The 21045-nt window shown below is 38.6% G+C and overlaps 2 protein-coding genes across 2 annotated transcripts; one reads left to right on the forward strand and one right to left on the reverse strand.

Moving 5' to 3' along the window:
- Positions 1–6490: 6490 nt before the first annotated feature.
- On the forward strand, positions 6491–9337 carry LOC117636879 (disease resistance protein At4g27190-like). Its single transcript, XM_034371590.1, has one exon. The coding sequence runs from the start codon at positions 6491–6493 to the stop codon at positions 9335–9337; it is 2847 nt and encodes a 948-aa protein (XP_034227481.1).
- Positions 9338–10361: 1024 nt separating this feature from the next.
- On the reverse strand, positions 10362–13685 carry LOC117636880 (probable disease resistance protein At4g27220). The gene has a single exon (XM_034371591.1). It carries the CDS (start codon positions 13683–13685, stop codon positions 10362–10364), a length of 3324 nt encoding a protein of 1107 aa, XP_034227482.1.
- Positions 13686–21045: the final 7360 nt, after the last annotated feature.

Consider the following 21045-nt stretch of genomic DNA (forward strand, 5'->3'; position numbering starts at 1 on the left):
TAGTACCTTCTTCAAATAATGCTTTTGACACAGACTAATCTTGCCCTTCGCTCTATCTCTTTCAATTTCCATACCCAGCATCTTCCGAGCTTCTCCTAAGTCCTTCATCTCAAATTCATTACTCAGTTGAGTCTTCAACCTTTCAATCTCCACTTTGCTTTTACATGCTATAAGCATATCATCAACATATAAAAGCAGATAGATGAAGGTTCCATCTTGTAGCTTGCTAAAGTATACACAATGGTCATAATGACTTCTTGTGTACTTCTGCCCGATCATAAACCGATCAAATCGCTTATACCATTGTCTTGGAGACTGCTTCAAGCCGTACAATGATTTTTGTAATTTGCAAACCCAATTTTCTTTTCCAGCAACCTTAAAACCTTCTGGCTGAGACATATAAATTTCTTCCTCCAAATCACCATGTAAGAATGCAGTCTTGACATCAAGTTGAGCCAACCCAAGGTCAAACTGTGCAACCAAAGCCAACAAAATACGAATAGAGGAATGTTTTACTACAGTAGAAAATACCTCATTGTAGTCAATGCCTTCCTTCTGAGCATAGCCTTTAGCTACTAATCTGGCTTTGAATCTTACATTGTCCTTTCCCAAAGATTCCATCTTCTTGGCATAAACCCATTTGCAACCAATTGCTTTCTTCCCCTTGGGTAACTGAACCAGCTCCCAAGTCTCATTTTTATGAAGAGACTTCATCTCCTCATCCATAGATTTCTTCCACTCTACGCTCTCTGAACTTCTGACAGCTTCTTTGTAGGCGGATGGAATATCATCTTCAGTAACGGGAAGTGCATATGCCACAATATCAGTAAATCGAACAGGCTTTCGAATCTCCCTTCTCGATCTTCTGATTGCAATAGAATCTTGTTGCTGTGGAGGCTCTTGGGTAGGTGCCTCCTCTTCATCATCCTCGTACTCTTCATCAGAATCAACTGTAGGACTAGTGTCTGTAATATCAGACCTTACTGGAACAACTGGAGTTTTCAGTAACTCCACCTGCTTTGAACTAATCATGGTCTTAGTTGCTTCAATTTCACCTTCATGCTTGTTCTGATTTACCATAGCAGCCTCATCAAAAGTCACATCTCTGCTTACAACAATTTTCTTCTCATCTGGACACCAAAGTCGGTATCCTTTCACGCCAGTGCTAAATCCCATAAATAGAGCCTTCTTTGCTCTTGGATCTAACTTGCTTTCCCTGACATGATAGTAAGCAGGACAACCAAATATGTGTAAATACTTGTAATCAGTACAAGGTTTACCAGACCATACCTCCATGGGCGTTTTGCCCTCATTCGCAGCAGAAGGCAACCGATTAATGAGATGGCTTGCATAAGTAATCGCCTCAGCCCAAAACGCCTTGCCTAAACCAGCATTAGACAACATACACCGAACTTTCTCAAGCAAAGTACGGTTCATGCGTTCCGCCACCCCATTCTGTTGCGGTGTCTCCCTAACCGTGAAGTGCCTCACAATACCCTCATCTTGACAAACTTTCAAGAAAGGATCAGACTTATATTCACCACCATTGTCTGATCTGAGAGTCTTGATCTTTCGACCGCTTTGCGCTTCAATCATCTTTTTCCACTTCAGGAATATCTTCAAGACTTCATCTTTACGCTTCATGGTGTACACCCATATTCTTCTAGAGAAGTCATCAACAAAGGAGACAAAATAATGGCTACCTCCCCAAGATGCATTCTTGGAAGGTCACCAAACATCAGTGTGAACATAATCTAGAATGCCCTTAGTGTGGTGAATAGCAGTACCAAATTTCACTCTAGTTTGCTTACCAAGCACACAATGTTCACAGAATTCCAATTTGCATGCCTTCGCACCTTTCAATAAGCCTTGCTTCACCAATCCTTGCAAAGCTTTTTCACCAGCATGCCCAAGACGCATATGCCATAACCTTGTGGTGTCTGTGCTATCTGCGTCAGCAGCTTCGGTGACAGCTGCTCCACCAATAACTGTACTACCCTGCAAGAAATACAAGTTATTTCGTTTTGTACCTTTCATCACCACCAGTGCCCCATGCACAGCTTTAAGAACTCCACCCTCCATGGTGATCTTGAGACCCTTGGATTCCAAAGCGCCCAATGAGATGAGATTCTTCTTCATATCCGGAACATACCGAACATTACTCAATTCTCTGACTGTTCCATCATACATCTTCAAACAGATTTTGCCTATCCCTTGTGTTTTGCAGGCATTATTATTGCCCATCAAAACAACTCCACCATCCAGCCCCTCGAAGCTAGAAAACCATTCCCGAATGGGACACATATGATAGGTGCAACCTGAATCCAAAATCCACTCAGTTGAGTGACAATCAGCAGATGAACTAGCCAAAGCAAACTCGAAATCTTCATCTCCAGATTTTGCAACATTTGCTTCAGAACCCGCTTTCTCCTTCGCCTTGTTCTTCAATTTGGGGCAGTCTTTCTTCCAATGACCCTTTTGGCGACAAAAGGCACATTCATCTTTAGCAGGAAACTTCCCTTGTGACTTTGAACGAGATTTTCCCCGCTTCCCAGATTTTCTATCCTCTGTTCGACCCCTTGCAACGAGTGCCTCGGTTTGTGAATTTTGAGTCTTTTGTTCCTTTTTACGACACTCATGATTCACCAATGCCGCAGACACCTCATCCAATTTCACCTCGGATTTTCCATACAACAAAGTAGTTGTCAAATGATCATAATCATCAGGGAATGAATTTAACAAACATAGTGCCTTATCCTCGTCAGGAATTATCACATCAAGGTTTGCTAAATCAGCAAGTATTTTATTATAATCATTGAGGTGTTCATGCATAGAAATACCTGAACGATATTGAAATCGGAAGAGTCGTTCTTCAAGAAGAGCCGATTTTCTGCGCTCTTGGTCATATACTTCTCCTCCAATTTCATCCATAACTTCTTAGCAGAAGTTTCCTTCATATACGGGTATTTCAACTCCTTATCAAGGAACGATCGAATAGTGGCACAAGCATGGAGATTAATTCGAGTCCATTGCTTGTCATCAATATCTTCTGGTTTATCCTCCAGAACCATATCCAACTCTTGTTGATACAACACATCCATAACTTCACATTGCCACATACCAAAATTATTAGAGCCATTGAATTTATCAACCTCTAACCTTGTACTGGCAATTGGATGTCTATTGGATGTAGGTGCCGACGAAGACGATGTCGATTCCTTCTCCTTCAAAATTTCAACTTTTTCTCCAGCCATCAAATCTGCCTGGTACTGTTCACAGTACTGTAGCACCAGCAAATTTTTCACTCCTACGATACCCCAGTCGAAAACTGGAGCTCTGATACCACTTGTTGTGCGGAAGCGTCAACCAACTGCGAGTGAAAAATAAATAACAACAGGCAGGAGAAAAATTGAACAAAATAATCAACAAGAACAACACCAAGATTTATACTGGTTCGGCAATTGCCTACATCCAGTTTGGAGACGACGGAGTATTCCACTATAATCAATGAGAGAATACAATAGTGTTTACCACTCAATTTCCCAAAGACCCAAATACACCCAAACCTCACACACACAAAAGGAAGAGAAAACAATGATACAAAGCAAAGAACAACTAGAGAGAATTTGTTTCTCTCTTTGGCAAAATGCCTTTCTTGCTATTTTTCTCTTCTACTCAACACTTGGTTTGATCTCTTGGTTGAGATGCCTCAAATGAAACCATCTTCTTCCAATTTATAGCCAAAGATGCAAGAGTGTGAATGCAAACTCAAACTATTCATATGTTGGCTACCAACCATGGATGGCTACCAAACAATCCACCCATTTTGACAAAGATAGCAAGCCAACATTGACTCACATGGGCAACTAACATTGACACACATGGGCAACTCCAAAATTCTTCTACATTTGAGCCAATTTTCAACACACCTCACGTAGAGGAGTAAACTACAAGGACCAAAAATGACTTTCATTGAAATTTGATTTGAATTTGTGTATCTTGTACGTAGGTTTTGAGTAATGGAAGGAATAAGAGCGTGCACCACAGGGCAATGACCAACAAAGTTGAGCCGAGGTTGTCAATAGCAATGTTCTATGGACCTAGCAAGGACACGGTGATTGGTCCAATTGAGGATTTGATTGACGAGGAACACCCTCCATTGTACCGGAGTTATAAGTATGCAGAGTTCTTTTGAAGAATTCTATAAGCAAGAAGGAAAAAGAAGACTGGTCAGGGAAGCTTTTGAGTTGCACAATTGATAATGGCCATGAATCAATGGACCTTTTCACAATGTTTATTCTTTGAGCATCGATTTTAAACACTTTTGGAGTTGCACAATTGATAATGGCCATGAATCAATGATCTGGTTGATGTATTTCAAGACCATGAGTCCATGCACAGCCTCGCAGGAGGAGAGTTCAATTGACCATTCTCTTGTCTAATAATAATAAGCCAAGAATTGACTGAAATCTAGCAGTTTAAAAGCACCTTCACTTGATGAAAAATAAAAACCAGACTTGAATACTTGATAAAAAAAACCTTGAGCTAATTTCCAAAGATAAGAAACTAAAGATGGCAAATGCTGCTTCTCCAGCCCAAATCCCAGAGGTGGTGCTTGGCTCCTCCACTTGTGCTGCCCTCAAGAAATCACTTGAGCGAGTCTCAAAATCTCACAATCTCACAATCTAGTTTGGTTTTTCTTTTCTTTCAAGCAATTGGAATTTTGGGGTGACTGGTTTTGTTTGATTATATGATTATGTGTGCAGAAATCTTCCATTGGAGTACCTTGACCTGTATCTCATCCACTAGCCCATCAGTTGACCTTATGCCAATGGACTTCAAGGGTGTGTGGGCAGCCATGGAAGAATCTCAGAGACTTGGCCTCACCAAATCAATTGGAGTCAGCAATTTCTCCAGCAAAAAGATTGAAACTTGACTCTCTTTTGCTACCATTCCTCCTTCAGTCAATCAAGTAAGTCCATTTTCTTTCTATAAAATGGACAGCAACAGGTAATGACTGCTAATGGTGCCCAACTCTGATGTGCCTATTTTCTGTGCCAGCAAGTTGGAAAGTCACCGTTTCTCTTATTATTATTATTATTTTTTAAACTTCAAATAATGCAGAAAGAGGAAAAGGAGAAGCTTTTCGAAGCAGCCATATTCAAATAGGTTTCTTGAATTGAAATACTGTTTTATGATCTATCTGTTGAAAGAATTTCACGATGAACATTTGTAAGTATAAACAGCATTTGTTATGGGGTAAGCTGAGATGAACTCTTATTTCTGTTGCTTATTGTAAAGCATTGAGAGTAACTCATATTTTTTTATCATCTCATTCTGTCTCTAATGATAATGGTTTATCTTAATTATGGGTGATTAGATCAAGATTAAGGTACAACTAATTTGGGAATATGCATGGCATTGATTCCTAGATTCAATGCAAGTTGCAGAACCAACATGTGCTGGTTACAAAGAAGCCAAAAGTTATTTTCATTTCTTCTCTGGAAACTTTTACCCCTTCACTCTAGATTTTGATAAAATAAATCAAATTTATTAAAAATGAATTTTTTACTATAATAAAAATAAATAAATAAATTAAAACCAAAAAGAAAAAAACCAAACAGAGACTTGTGGGCCCCGCAGCACTACGTTGTCCTGTCGTTGACATTGGTTAGAGTGAAAAATTCCATTTCCGTTGAAAACGAGAAGAGACAGTTTCATATACTCTTGAGTCCTGACTTGAGGTGCAGCAGAGAAGAGAACCCATTACCTAGCAACCACAACGTTCAGAGGACCAACCAAGCAGATTTCCTTTCCAGGTGTGCTTATTTTTACACGTTCATATCCATACAGTAGTGTAAATATTGTTGATATGCCTCGTAATTATGTTCATAAAACTTGTGCTTAGATGAAAGAACTTAGATTTATGAATTTGGGTTTGAGTTTGAGTTTTTCCATGTGCATTATATTGACCATAATTTTTTTTTTAATAATTAAGCAGTTTACTCTAAAATATCATATCGAAATTCTTTCATCCAAATGGAACCTCGAGGATTTTATTGGAATTATGGACATAGATTATTGTTTTTTCTGGGCATTTTAGCATATGCATGTTGAGGGCAAGTGTTGATCAGTCCACATCCATTTGTCAATAATATCTTAACATTATTAGGTATGAAAGAAAGTAACAAGCTTTCATTGAATCTTGCATCAATAGAAAAATCTGCAATATCGCACCAGTAATAGTCATTTTGTATTTGATTGTAACATGTATTGTCAAAATATAGTGAATGAACAGTTTTCATTGATATGCGTTTCGTTTTCATATTCGAAAAGGATGGCTTTTGAGGTGACAGCAGGTGCACAAGCTGTGGGGCAAACAGTTGAGCCAGCTGCTAAATGTGGCGTGTGGATTTTCACCTATTTGAAACACAAATATGATTATGTGAGAAACTTGGGGAAGAATTTCAAGAAGCTTGAGAATGAAGAAATGCGTCTGCAGAATAGAAAGGCAGATGTGCAAAATGTGCTGGCTGCAAATGTTGGTCGAATGCATATCACAAATGAATGCAGAAATTGGTTTCAACAGGTCGATGAAAAGAAAGACAAAATCCAACATCTGAAGACAAAGTACAGACGCATCAACAAATATCTGTGTGGACTCTGTCCTTTTCCTTCTCTGCTAAGGCTTGGAAGAGATGTAGTGAAGGAGACAAAAGAGTTGGTTTCCCTGAGAGATCAAATAAAGCTTGAGAACCCAGTAATGACTGAGTGCGCACCGACACCACCTGATAGATTTAGAAATAGGCATGCCCAGAAAATAGATGATCTTCCATCACTTAATAGGCATGTAGAAATTGTTCAAGACTTGCTGAAACAAGATGAGTTTAAGAGAGTTTGCATATGGGGACCGCCTGGAGTTGGAAAAACAACAGTGATGGAAAATTTGCATGATAAAGTTGGTCAAACAAGTCAATTTGAAGTTATCTTTTGGGTTACTATGGACAACACGGAATGCGTGGAAAAGATACAAAGGGTGCTCGAGGATCAGTTAGGCCTACCGGTTGACGAAAAGTCCAGCACAGGCAAAAGAGCAGCAAAGATATCTGAAGAGCTGGAGAACAAGAGCTATCTATTGTTTCTTGACCATGTTTCTTCAAAGATTAATCTGAGGGAGGTTGGAATTCATGATGACCATAATTGCGGAAAGGTTGTGTTCGCATGTACTTCAAGAGACAACGGAAACTTCTGTGGACCGACGGATGAGGATATCAAAATAGAGAAGTTGTCAAAGGAGGATGCCCAAAAGTTATTTAACAGGAAAGTGAGTGCTGATATTATGAAAAAGCAAGAAATCATTCGATTAGCACCTTTAATAGTCAAGGAGTGTGGTGGGATGCCAAACATGATCAACTTGATAGCTCAAAAGTTAGCAAAAGTGAATGATTCAGCAAGGTGGCGAGATACACTGTTAGAATTGCAAGCCCCCAGTAAGCAACCAAGTCGAGAATTGGAAGAAGTCTACCAGTTATTTAAACTTCCATACAATGATCTAGATGAGAGTAAGCAGCTGTGCTTGTTGTACTGGGCACTTTTCCCTGTTGGTTATGAAGTTCATCGAGACTACATAACTGAGTGTTGGAGGGCAGAACAGTTAATTAGTTTTGCAAGGCTAGGGGAAACACGCGACAGAGGTCACACTGTCCTAGATGAATTTGTAAACGCTGGTCTTTTGGATAGAGGAATAAAGGCACGTCATTACAAGATGTTTGAGCATTTTCAGCGTGTTGCACTACGTATTGCGAAGTGTAATGCAGGGAGTCACCGCATATTAGTGAAGGAAGGTGCAAATATTACAGAGGAACAATGGACATGTGCAGAAAGGGTCTCATTGATTCAACATCAACTTTCTTCCCTACCTGAGCAACCTCAATGTTCTGGAATTCTGACATTGTTACTCCAAAAAAACAAGAGCTTGACGCAAATTCCTGTGTCATTCTTTGCATGCATGCAAAAATTAAGAGTTCTAGATTTGCATGATACAAGAATCATGTCACTGCCATCATCTATATCTAGCTTGATAAAACTTAGAGGGCTCTATCTCAATGATTGTGGTGAGTTAGAAAATATTCCAGCTGATATAGGAAAACTTCAAAGTCTTGAAATATTTGATATAAGGCGCACCAAGATTCGAAATCTCCCTAAAGAGATTCAGGAGCTCACTAATCTCAAGTGCTTGAGAGTTTCATTTGAACAGAATGTTAGCAGTCACAACCACTTTCAAGGGAATCCAGTGGTGGTCATTCATCCTGACACTGTTTCAAAGCTCATTTCGTTAGAAGAACTAAGCATTGGCATTGACCACCATAACACAGAATGGAATAATATTGTAGGTGCAATTGTGGAGGAATTAGTTGGGTTGGAAGAATTAACGACTCTTTGTTTCTACTTTCCTGGTGAGGATTGCTTAAGACCGTTCATATGCCAGAGTGTATCATGGAATCGGGAGAACATGCAGGGCAACAATTTCAGATCATTCAACATCATCGTGGGTCATCACCAAACTAACAATCCTTCTGAATTTGATATCTCAGAATGCTCAACTGAAAAACATTTGAGATTCTCTGGAGGTGGAAGTGTTCCTGATACCGTTTTGCAGATACTACAACATGCTTACAGTTTTGAGCTGATTGGTCATCAAAATGTGACAAACTTATCACTCTTTGGAGCCGATAGGTTGGGAGGACTGGAAATTTGCAAGATTGAAGAATGCAATGAAATGGAAAGCATCATTGATGGTGACATGATAGGAGGTGTGGCATTTCAATTCCTAAAACAGCTACACATAATAAATATTCCAAAGTTGGTGCATATATGGAAGGGCTTGGTGAGCCCTGAAAGCCTATCCAGGCTAACGAAACTGATACTAAAAGATTGTCCAAGTCTAGAAAATCTATTCTCAAAGGCACATGGGATTGTCCAACAACTCGTTCAGCTACAACATTTGGAAGTGGAACACTGTCTTGAGATGAAGGAGATAATTGAAACTGGAAGTGATGTATCAGCGGCACTCCCTAAATTGAAGACTATAGAACTCCGGAACTTACCGAAACTCTCTACTATTTGGAGTGAAGTCTCATGGGAGTGGCCCTCTTTGGAGACAATAGAGATCAGGGAGTGTGTGATGCTAAAGGATTTACCATCCACCATGGCAAACGCAATTAAATTGAGATGGATCAGATGCACCAGTGACTGGAAGAATGAGTTGAACTGGCCAAGTGACCCTGCAATTAAAGATCGTTTTCAACGTATGTTTGTTTCTGTTTATCAACAATGACCTCTCTCTCACAACCAATCAAATAAGCTGAACTACTTCAAATAAAGTCAAGTGAAGAACTTGTATGTTTGTTTTGTAATCTTGTAGTTTTTTTCTCTCTCTGTTGTTTGTTGATTATAATCTGCATTAACATGTAATCTTCACAACAATCTGCTGGTTAATGTTTGAATAATATTTATTGTGTTCAATGATGAATGACAGAACTCTTTGTGTTGTCGGTCAGGACGAGTACAAGCTCTTGTGGTCTGATTGACTTTACTGTCAGATATTTCCCATTTCACTGGTGATGATTTAGATTCTCATTGGCATGCTATCTGCTCTTGCTTTTAAAAACAAGTGATAATCCACATTATGCTGGAATGATTTTTGTCTTTGTGGTTGTGGCGATCACGGTAAAGCAGAAATTGTTTACTGTTTGAAGATAGTTTGATCCATCATGTGGAAACTGTGCATCAGATGCAGCATTCAGGTTAACTGGAATATAGGGCTGTTAAGTGAGCAACACCACTGTATGAGTACTTTGCATTGCATGTCCTTGTTTTCCTTTTGGTTCCCCGACAGGTTAACTTTCTTAAATCCAAAACAAAATTAAGGCAAAGCCTTTGAGACTATCTGGTATTAGGGAATGGTAGTCTTGCATTGAAGAATGGAAATGCTTCAAATATCTTGAGCCTCTCTCGCAATAGCCATTTGGTCTCAAACAGGTTTCAGTGTTATCCAATTCACTTACCACTGTCATAATGTCATTGATTGCATGGAAGGCTAATGAACTTCTCCAAGCCATTGCATAATTTTCTTCCCAATTAACATTGTTGATTTAGAAATGTGCATTAAATTCAACAATTTTGAATTTTATTTGACAGTGTGAAAGGCTTTGTTCTATATACATCAACTATGGACAAGGGTGAAATGAGCTTTAAGATCCAGAACCATAATACCACTGGAATGCATCCTTTGGAGACAGGCGAAGTGAGCTTTAAGATCCAGAGCAATCATAATCGAAATGCACCAATGCTTCTCTGCTTTAATCTTCTTTACAGTTTACCTCAACTTTTGAGTTCATAGCAATGGTCTTCCAATTAGGGCAGCCATACAAGCTAATATACTCTAAAGAGGGCCAAGCACCTTCTGAAATGTTAGCCAATCGAGGAAGATGGTTTAGTGTCAACCTTTTCAATCTCAAGAGTCTAACAGTTCCAGAATCCATGCTCTCATCCTCAAGTGTGATCACTTCAATGGCTGGGCAATCTTCAACCAACAACTCTTCCAGATTAGAGACACATGATAGCATGCTTGTTGTAAAAACATTTTTCAGCTTTGGACATGCATACACCAGCAGAATTCTAAGCTTAGTGAAACTTCCAAACGGTAAAGGTCTAACGCCCTCCCAAATATTCTCCAAGTTCGGCAGGTAATGAACACTCAAATACTCCAAAGCGGGAAATGCATGACTAGTTGGTTCTGTGCAATCAATGATTGAGTGAATTTGAGGACATTCACTCAATATACATAATTTCAGCCTGCTCATATTACTAACCCCAAACTCGGATAAGCTGCGAATGCTAAGGTGATGATCCAAATAGAAGGCAACAGCACGAGCTAATACTTCAACAACCACATCAGGCACCTTCTCACCGTTAACAAATCTCAAGCATTGGCCCTGCTGATTATAATCATGCACCACGAAGTTTGGGACCCGAGACACGATACGCTTGACATCATCACCAACCACAAATTTGAACATAGTTAAGAGTTGGTTTTTCCATCTGGTACAGGTTTGGAGAAAGAATTGTAGAAGCTCCACTTCTGGGAAACTGAAACAGAGAGAAGTCAACTTTGTCAAGCTACAAACCTCTCTTGTGATGGATTCCAAGCTTTTCTTCCACCTCTGATCTCCAGGGTATACATCAATACTTAATGTCTCCAAAGAAATGAGCTTTGATATTATTCCAGGTGAAATCAATTGATGGGGCAACTTAGCATACTCACTGGGGCTGATAGATCCATAAAAGGATACTTCCAAGTGTCTTAGAGAAGTCAAACTACCTATCTCATCAGGTAATTTGTCAACTTCAGTGCCTCGGAGATCGAGCACCTCAAGGTCTCCAAGTGATCCAACCTCCGATGGGAGCACAACTAAGCGCTCACAACTGCGTAAAATAAGAATTTTAAGCCTTTTCAGATTCGAGATTGACTGTGGCAAGAACTTTATTCTGGTGTTAGATAGATTCAACACTTCGAGAGAAGGCATGCGATCAAAAAAGGCTGCTGGGATCACTCTTAGACATCTGTTCCTTTGAAGCAACAAAATTAAAAGATCAGGGCAGCATGGATTTTCAGGTAGACTGGATAACTCATTATCCATCAAAGCGATCATCTTGGCTTGTTCCCATTTCTCCACTGGTAGCGACTCCCTCAGACCTGCACCACTTTTCGACAAGAACTGACAACCTTCATCAATCAACAATCTATTACTTTCGGGGCTTTCAAGTGGCCTGTACAATAAATAAGGTCTTAGCAGAAACTGCAAACGTTCTGCCTTTGATAATATGATCATTGATGCTAAATCTCTAACCATAGCATGCATTTTGATGGACAGACCGCCCTTGGTCCTCTGCAATAGGGAGGCACCTACAAGAATGTCAACTATCTCATGTCCCCTCTTACATGCATCATCCCAATTCCCAGAAATCAAACCTTCTTGGATATAATATTTCACCAGCTCATAAATATTAACCTCCTGATCTTCTGAAAGAAAAGCGCAATAAAGGAAGCAACTCTTTATGTCACAATCCCTCAATCTGTCATAACTGAATTTCATTCGTTGCATAACAGCTTCAGTGTCATATGCAGCATTTGTGCTGGGTAATAAAAGTTCGCTCAATGCATGCTTCCACACTGAAGCATCATTTACACCTGTCAGGGCTCTTCCGGTGACAATGATCAATAACGGCAAACCCCCACACTCCTCAACAATGGCTCGCGCATAAGGTTGGACAGATGGAAAATGAACGACTGCACCCACCTGCTCACAGAACAACTCCCAAGCTTCTTCTCTAGAGAGAGTTTCCATTTCAATAACCCTGTTCACAACCATTTCAATGCAAACAGCCCGTATTCTGGTAGCCAGTATCATCTTAAAACCATTTTCTGAGCTCAAATCAGGAATGCCCACTGCTTTTAAATCTAAACACTCCCAAACATCGTCCAGAAGAAGCAAAAACTTCCTGCTATTTAAAACTTGAAGTAATTTTTCTGCAACTCTGGAATCAGTTTCAGAATCTGGTACGCACATTGATAACTGTCTTAAAATTTCATTTTGAATCTTTCTTGTGCTCCAATGTTTTGAGACAGTCACCAAAATGACCTTATCAAACGTGCTTTTTCTTTCAACATGATTGGCCAAGGCTTTCAGCACAGTAGTCTTGCCAATCCCACCCATTCCATACATGGCAATTCTACCAATTGTGACACTATTCATGCATCCCAAGATCTCGTGCAGCATCCGCTCAATTGATATGCTATGAACTCCCCATTCAAGCAGTGCCTCACGTCCATCATTTTGCAGTGGAATATTATTATCAACTTCCATCTGATTGATAGTCTTGCTTGATTTCTTAAAATCTTTTTTCAATATAACCCCCGCCTGAAGCCGTTTGTTCTCTGTTTGTGGTTTACCTATTTCAGTGGTTGCTCCCCCAAATTTAAACCCCAGCAGGCTCTTTCTATAGAATATGGATGCAGCTCTTGATGCTGTTGCTTGGGTCTCAAAATATTTACCTTCTTGTATTTCTTTACCCTTCACGGCTTCCTTCCCTTGTGTTGGTGACATTTCAATCTCCACATTTGCTTCTCCTTTTGCTTCTGCTCTCCTTTGCAAGTTCACATTCTTGTTATCTTGTGGTACCAGTCCATATGCCTCACTATGAAGTATTGGACTAGTTACTGTTTTACTCTGTCCAGGCGGTACATAAGCCATTGAACCATGTGCACCTGGAGATTTCTCCAAGTGATCAGTAATCTTATTGAGCATACTCATCAGATGCTGATGTAGACCGACATGCGAGTGAATCACAAGGTCAGAACTCGTCTCCTGTATCTTCAACATGTCATTCACTTGATCTTCAATTTCTCCCACCTTTTCAAGCCATTTTTTGCATTTCAAAGTTGGTGCCTTACCCCACATCAGTTCTTTGGTTACCTCCTCGTTGATGGTATCCCTCATGCTATACAAACATTCAGTTATTTGTATAAGCAATTCGAAATTCCTTTCAAGCCGTTTCAGCCTGCCAATTGGCTGACAGCGATAAACTAAATATGTAGCTGGATTTAGCCTCTTAAACTCCATGTTAGCTAGCTGAGAAAGTTCAGAACAAAGAGTAAGGAATCTTATAAATGGAAGTTCAAAAACCAACTGCCACATAGAACAATGAACATATAAGAAAGGAGCATATAAATTATTATTTTTTCTTTTTTCAATGACAGAGGGGGGAATTCGAACATGGGACCTTGTTCAATATTGAGAAGAGAAATACCACTAAAATCATAACTAATTGGTGAATAGTTAAGACAACGGCTCTCAAATTTGCAAAAACAAACTCGAAATAAACAATTGCTGGAGTAAGCTACTCAAAAAAGTCATGTTTAATAAATAAATAAAACGAATAACACCAAATTTTCAAATTTTCTTACGAAATTTCATTCTTCATAGCAAATGATACCTTTTACTCATCCATAATCAATCCGAATTTATAATCAAAGCCATCAGCTAGAACTTCTTTTGATAAATACCTAAGTTTATAGCTTTGGACTGTGGATTACTTGTCATGTTTATTGAATTTACTTCTGCTTACAACCAAGGGCGCAGCTAGAATTTTATATTTGAGGGGGCCAAAATGTTAAACACAAAAAGTTTAGTTGTATATTTTTTTTGGCCTATTGAGTAAACTATTGCGTACAAAAGTACTAAATTGAAATGAGTGCTTTTTTTTTCATAAATGTAGTATAATTTTACTATTATATTCATATTAAAATACAATTTTGACAAGAATTGATTTGTGGTGAGGGGTCCATAGGCTTAAGTATAGCAATTTTTCTTTGCAGTTGTTACCACATCCAATATATACATTCAAAAGGGTTAAATAAATTGGAGGGGCCAAGGCCATCCCAGGCCTTAGTACAGCTCTGCCCCTGCTTACAACGGCAATATTTTTTCTCAGTATATCTGGCACCTTGAATTAACTTTGCACTTTAAAAAAAAGGCAAGAAGTAATTTTTGGTCGGCCTAGTTTCAATTCTGCCAATTTTATCCTGTAGTTTCAAACCCACATTACACTGTCAAATTCCATCCGATTCCGGCCAAAATACCCCTCCACGTCGGGGACACGAACTTACTCCGTCATGAAATATGACGGAAATTTGAACATGTCCTTAAGTAAAGGGAAATTTTAAAGAAACTTAAAACCCAAAAAAAAAGGGAAAAAAAATAAAAGAACATTTCTGATATTAATCACCACTGAAAGAGAAACCCTAAACCCAATATCCTAGGCAACAAAAACCTGTTAGAAGCTTCTGCAGAGCATCTGTAATGTTAAAACATTGATGCATATTTGTGTGATAAAACTAGAAAATTCTAGAATAATTAAGAGAACTACTAAGTAAAGGTTGGTTAACTCTTACTAGAACCATCCTAATAATTATCTATTGTAATTGTAACTAGAGAATTCTAGAATTATAGGACTAACTTGTCGCTGAAAATGCTTATAGATAAGTCGGTTACTGTGCAACTGACTTGTCCAAGTAAATTGCCGACTTAAATAGTCGGTTAGCATCTGTATAAATATGCCTACAGCCCACTCAAGTGATCAAGCTGAAAACTACCAGCTGTCCTATATCCAAAGCCTTGTACCTTTCCTACTTCATTCAAATAAAACTACTTTGTTACTCTTTCAAAAGTTTTCCATTCCAAATTAAGTTATTGTCCTAAACACTAAACTAACCATTTTCTAAACCTCTTCTCCCATAAACCAACATGTAAAAACTGCAGGAACCCAAATTGACTTTTTGCCACAAAAAGAAAACACTACAAAGAAACAAAAACCATCGACTTTCAGGAATTAACAGTAGAACAGTTGTATGCATGGCAGACAGTAACTGGAGCACAAAGTTATATAATTTTTTTTAATACAAGTTATATCCAAATTTTAATCAAACCAATGCATTAAAATCAAATTAGTAAACATAAATATAAAGAAATCCATTTGGACAGAAATTTGACTATAACCAGAAACTCTCAAACACTTGCCCAGTTTGCTGATATTGTATCAAGTAGTTCTGAGAAGACCTTCTGTCCAAGTTGTTGAAGGCTTGCAGCGGTGAATTTGATGCCTTTCCTCCTCTTCAAATCAAAGAAGTACTGAATCTGTAACCAACCGCAGCATATGACTTATATACTTTGGACCTGAGAAGAGAAGAGGGGAGATAGGATGAGGCACCAATATGACCAAAAATGAGGGTTAAAAAAATTATTAGGCTCACGCCTAGGCTACGGTCAACTGGCGCGTCAGGTTTGAAATAGGGGTTTGATACAAAGTCCCAATCCATCAACCTTAGAGCATCGTCAAAGGAGTTGTCAAATGCAAGCAGACTATTTATTTATTTATTTATTTATTTATTCCCTTCAGTATACAAAACAATGGATCTGGCAAAAACAAAAAAACAATGGATTTGGCACCAACCAAAAAAAACAATGGATATAGGCAGCCCAAGAAACCAAAGATCCACACAAGGGACAAACAGGACACAACGAAAGGTAAAGCCTGATGGGAAGAAGCTCCAGCTCAAGGCGGCAAGGGCAATGGCATGCAATACAAAATAAGGAAACTACAAACAAACATGAAAGCGCAAGAAACGAGGCAACAATTGCGAGGAAATTAATTAAGAGCTAGACAGCTCCACCACCACCAGGTAAGTTGAAGTAATTTGATTTGATGACTAGTATTGGATTTGACACTCCCTATATTTAAAGCATGTTTTAAGTGTAAGACATTACATTGTCGTAAATAGTATTGGAATGGTCTTCTAATCATATAAGAACATGTTTTAGAGCAACTTCACCCATTTGTCCTTAGCCATAATAAGGGGGAAGTTAGGGCAGCCACTATTCACGTGAATAGTGGTTGTTCTTGCAAATAGTATTTTGTGTTTCCACCCATTGCCATGGTCAAGGGCAATTACTATTCATTTTTTTGTTTTTTCCACAAATTTTTTTACCTCAATAATTAATTTGGATAATATTTTCGGATAAGATTTTCGGGTTCCTACGTGTCAAGACTATTCATAATCGGATAAAATTTCCGGATAAGATTTTTGGGTTCAAATTTCGAATGAATTTCAAATTTCATATAAGATTTTCATCCAATCAAATCAAACCACGTGGCATGTATATATTGCCAAAATTTTCTATAAAACCAGAGGCTCAGCTCATACCTCTCACACCACATCTTTCTATATTTTTATTTCTCAGAGTTTAGAATTCATACTCCATTCATTCTCAATGGAAGATTTTAGGAGATGCTTGGAGAGGCAAGAGAGAAAAACAAATGAGAGAAACCGTAGAGCAGATGAAATCAATGAGTTGTAAAGACAAGTCAATGAACAAGTTTTCATAGCAGTGGCTTTGCAAGATGAAGAGAACTAAGGTCGCCACCGTGGTTCACAAGTCGGCCGCCGTCGGAATGTGGACAGACATAGGCATTCTCGGGGTAAGAATCTTTTGGAAGATTATTTTATCCCAATTTCTTTGTACTCTGATGTTGATTTTCGAAGGCGATTTAGAATGCAACTCCATTTGTTCAATAAAGTCATGCATGATATTTGCAATTATGATGCATACTTTGTTCAAAAGTGTGATGCTGCTGGGATTTTGGGGCTTTTTCCGGAGCAAAAGCTTACAGCTGTTATACGAATGTTGGTGTATAGAGCATCTACTGATCAGGTGGATGAGATTGCCCGGATGGGGAAGTCCACTACGTTGGAGGCTTTGGTAAGATTTTTTCAAGCAGTTGAAACTCTATACACTAGGGACTACCTGCGTAGACCTACTCCTAGGGACCTCCAATGGCTTCTACAAAAAGTCGAAGCTCGAGGATTTCCAGGAATGATTGGTAGCATCGACTGCATGCACTAGCAATGGAAGAATTGCCCAGCTGCCTTGCAAGATAATTACGGAAATAAGAAAGGCCAAAAAAGTATCATCCTTGAAGCCATTGCTAGCTTCGACGCATGGGTTTGGCATGCCTTCTTTGGAGTTGCCGGATCCCAAAATGACCTCAACGTGCTGGGTCAATCTCCGGTCTTCAACGATGTATTGAGAGGCCAGAAACCCAATATCACCTATCAAGTCAACAATATAGTGTACCAGACGGGGTATTATTTAGCTGACGGCATCTACCCGAGGTGGACCACTTTTGTCAAATCAATTCCGAATCCCTGATCCCAGAAGCAAAAATTATTTGCTACCTATCAAGAAGGATACATGAAAGATGTCGAAAGGTGTTTGGCATCCTTCAAGCCTCAGTGGTTGATTATTCGAGGTGCGGCCCGTATGTTTCATAAGGAGATCCTCAGAAGCATTATGATGACTTGCATCATCCTCCATAATATGATTGTGGAGAATGAGTACGATTATGATACTTTAGAGGTCTACGAACCTGATCCAATGAACACGGCCTTGACACGAATTTATGAAAGACCCATGAGGCCAAGTGGAGAACCATTTGAGCCGGAACTGTTGGTGAGGGATGGTCGTTTGATGACCCAGATGATAGATCGATATACAGAGATGCAATCTTCGTATATTCATGAAATGCGTCAAGTTGACTTGATGGAGCATCTATGGGCGGTGAAAGGCAATGAAGATGAATAATGGAGCATAGATGCTTTGGTTATGTTTTATTTAGTTATGGTTAGGTTGTGTTGTTTTTTTATTTATTATGGTTTGGTTGTGATTTGTTATTATTATTGTGCCTTGTTTGTAGTTTTTTTAATTTTTATTTTGTTTTGTTTGATGTATGGAATATGCTGAATAAAAAGGTATTTTACTGAATGCTTTGTTTATTAAATAAAGAAATCCAATACAAGTCATTAAGAATTACTACTACTAAAATAAAATACATGAATTACAACAACTTTAATAGAAAACATGCAAAATACAAATACATAAAAGGTATGCCAACTAATTTAGTGGTTCCATCATTTAACCAATCCGTGTTGCTAAGCCCATTATCCCTGAAAAGTCTTCTTCTCATAACATCCCTTCGTTCTAGCTTCCAAAATTGTTTTGTTTCAGGGGACATATGGCTTGTATCCATTGCCATGGTTTCCCGATCCATCTTGTCCATATCTTTTTTGCGCAAATACTCCATTTCTTCTGCATACTCGACTTGAATTGCCAACTCTTTATCTTGGCGTTTCTGCTCCATTTCAATTCTTATGCCGTTCTGCCTTGCAATTTCCTCCAAAAACTTTGAATTATCATTGCTTGAATTACCCGCTTTCTTTGCCTTCGCAGCCTTTTTGCCAATGGGCCTCGGCTCCTTTTCGATGGGCGAGTCTTGACTCATAAGGGAATCGAGAGGTGAATCCGATGTCATTGAATCGCGGAGTAGCGTCTCGTTTAACACAATGGCGGGACCCATCGGAATAATTATGAAGCGTTTGCAATATTTCACTACCTCCCAACATTCATGATGGTTGAAACTTTTTTTGCCACCCCCGGTTGCACCGAACCACATTTGTGCTTGAATCATCTATTTAACAAAAAAATGGAAATGCAAGAAATATTTAAAATATATTGGATATGCAAGTAACAAAAAAAAATAATAATGGAAATGCAATTAACCTTACAAATAAATTAGAAGTGCAAGAAAAATTAAGAAACAATTGGAAATGCAAAAAATATTAACAACATATTGAAAATGCAAGGAATATTAACAAAATATTGAAAATGCAAGAAATATTAACAAAATATTGAAAATGCAAGAAATATTAACAAAATATTGAAAATGCAATAAATATTAACAAAATATATATATTAGGAGATTAAACTTAATAAAACGAAAATTATAAAATACTTACCTCATTAGTATGATTTTCCCCGCTTCTATAATTGTCCATTGCTTTTGCCAAGGCATCTCTCCATTTTCCCAACTCTTTATTGAGAATTTTCCACCTACTAGATAATGCCATTTCCGTACGAGTTGACCCCGGAATTTTTTCACAAAATTCGGCATGAATTTTTTTCCACATATGAAAAAATTTCATCTCATTGCCGGACACGGGACAATGACAAATTTGGAGCCAAGTCTCACACAAGGAAACATATTCCATGGTGCCCCAAGCCCCTCCGGTTTGAATAGAAGAAGCCATAAAAATAAGAAATAAAAATACAAGGTGAAAGAGAGGAAAATGTTGAGTAAATAGTGAATAATAGTAGAAGTATAATAAAATGTATGAGGATTGGTGTTGAAAGTGAAGGGTATTTATAGGTATTTATAGAAGAAAAAAAAATCAGAATTTTTTAGATTTTTTTTCATAATTTTATTGCCCAATGGATCTGAGAAGCAGATCGGAGCGCTCGGGGCGTGACACGTGGCTTCTGCCCATTGGAGGTTGCGTCGCACTGACGTCAGGGCGACGCAACCTCTGACGTCACAACACGTGGGCTTCACCTAGGGCTGAACTGGCCTTCGGGCCAGCCCAACTTGGTGGGACCCACTCCCAACCCGGAATTGGACTCATCTCTGGAACGATTTTTTTTTTTCCCCAGCCTTGGGCTCAGCTTATTGCTAGAGTTGCTCTTAAGTGTAAGACATTACATTGTCTTAAACAGAGAGAAAGAAGAAGAAAATAAAGAGAGAAAGTAGAAAAAGAAAGAAAGAGAGAAGGGAATGAAATAAAATTTATAATTTTGGATTGATTTGACGATTATATTTCTGAATTTAACAGTTTTTTTGACAGATGAACTATTTAAGAGAATCCATATTAACGTTAGGGATTATGAATAATACAAAAAAACTTTAAGAATGCAATCTGATAGTTTCGTAAACGTCAGAGACATTTTGTGATAAAAAGCCTTATTTAAATACAATTATTTCTCTGGAGATTTTACACGCTTTCCATTCGCAGGTGTCATGACAGCTGTATGTGCCTGGAGAATCCCTATAACACAGTGCTCAACTTGTGGGAACTATTCACCACCATTCCAATGGAGGAATAATCACAGCGGCCACAACATATCCAAAATCTCATAGGTTTATCTGTCTCTCTCCCTCACTGTCTCTGTCTTTATGTCTGTCTGCATCTCTCATATTTGTTTATACTTTGGAATTTGTTGGCACATGGAGATTATAAATTTATACATTTGGCCTTTTGTTTTAAGTGAGCTGTCTTGGCATTGTGTGGTTAGTGTTACAAAAACTTTGTATTACCCTCAACGGAGTTGGAAGAAAACTTTGAATCCTGCCTTTTGGTGATAGGGAAACACTACAAATAGAAAATCCGTGTGTATATATGTATGTGTATGGATGAGAACAAAGAAACCGGCCAGTGGTTTTTTTTGACTTTGTGAGTGTGTAGTTCATCTGAATCCCTCTCTGAAAGCTTGTTGAATAGAGTTTTGAGTTTTTTTTCTTCCCTTTTTTGTTTCG

Source organism: Prunus dulcis, chromosome 8, assembly GCF_902201215.1.
Source record: "Prunus dulcis chromosome 8, ALMONDv2, whole genome shotgun sequence".
NCBI classification, from domain to species: Eukaryota; Viridiplantae; Streptophyta; class Magnoliopsida; order Rosales; family Rosaceae; genus Prunus; species Prunus dulcis.

Excerpts from the sequence above, each read along its gene's own strand:
- LOC117636879 (XM_034371590.1), top strand. The coding sequence starts at position 6,491 with ATGCGTCTGCAGAATAGAAAGGCAGATGTGCAAAATGTGCTGGCTGCA.
- LOC117636880 (XM_034371591.1), bottom strand. The coding sequence starts at position 13,685 with ATGGAGTTTAAGAGGCTAAATCCAGCTACATATTTAGTTTATCGCTGT.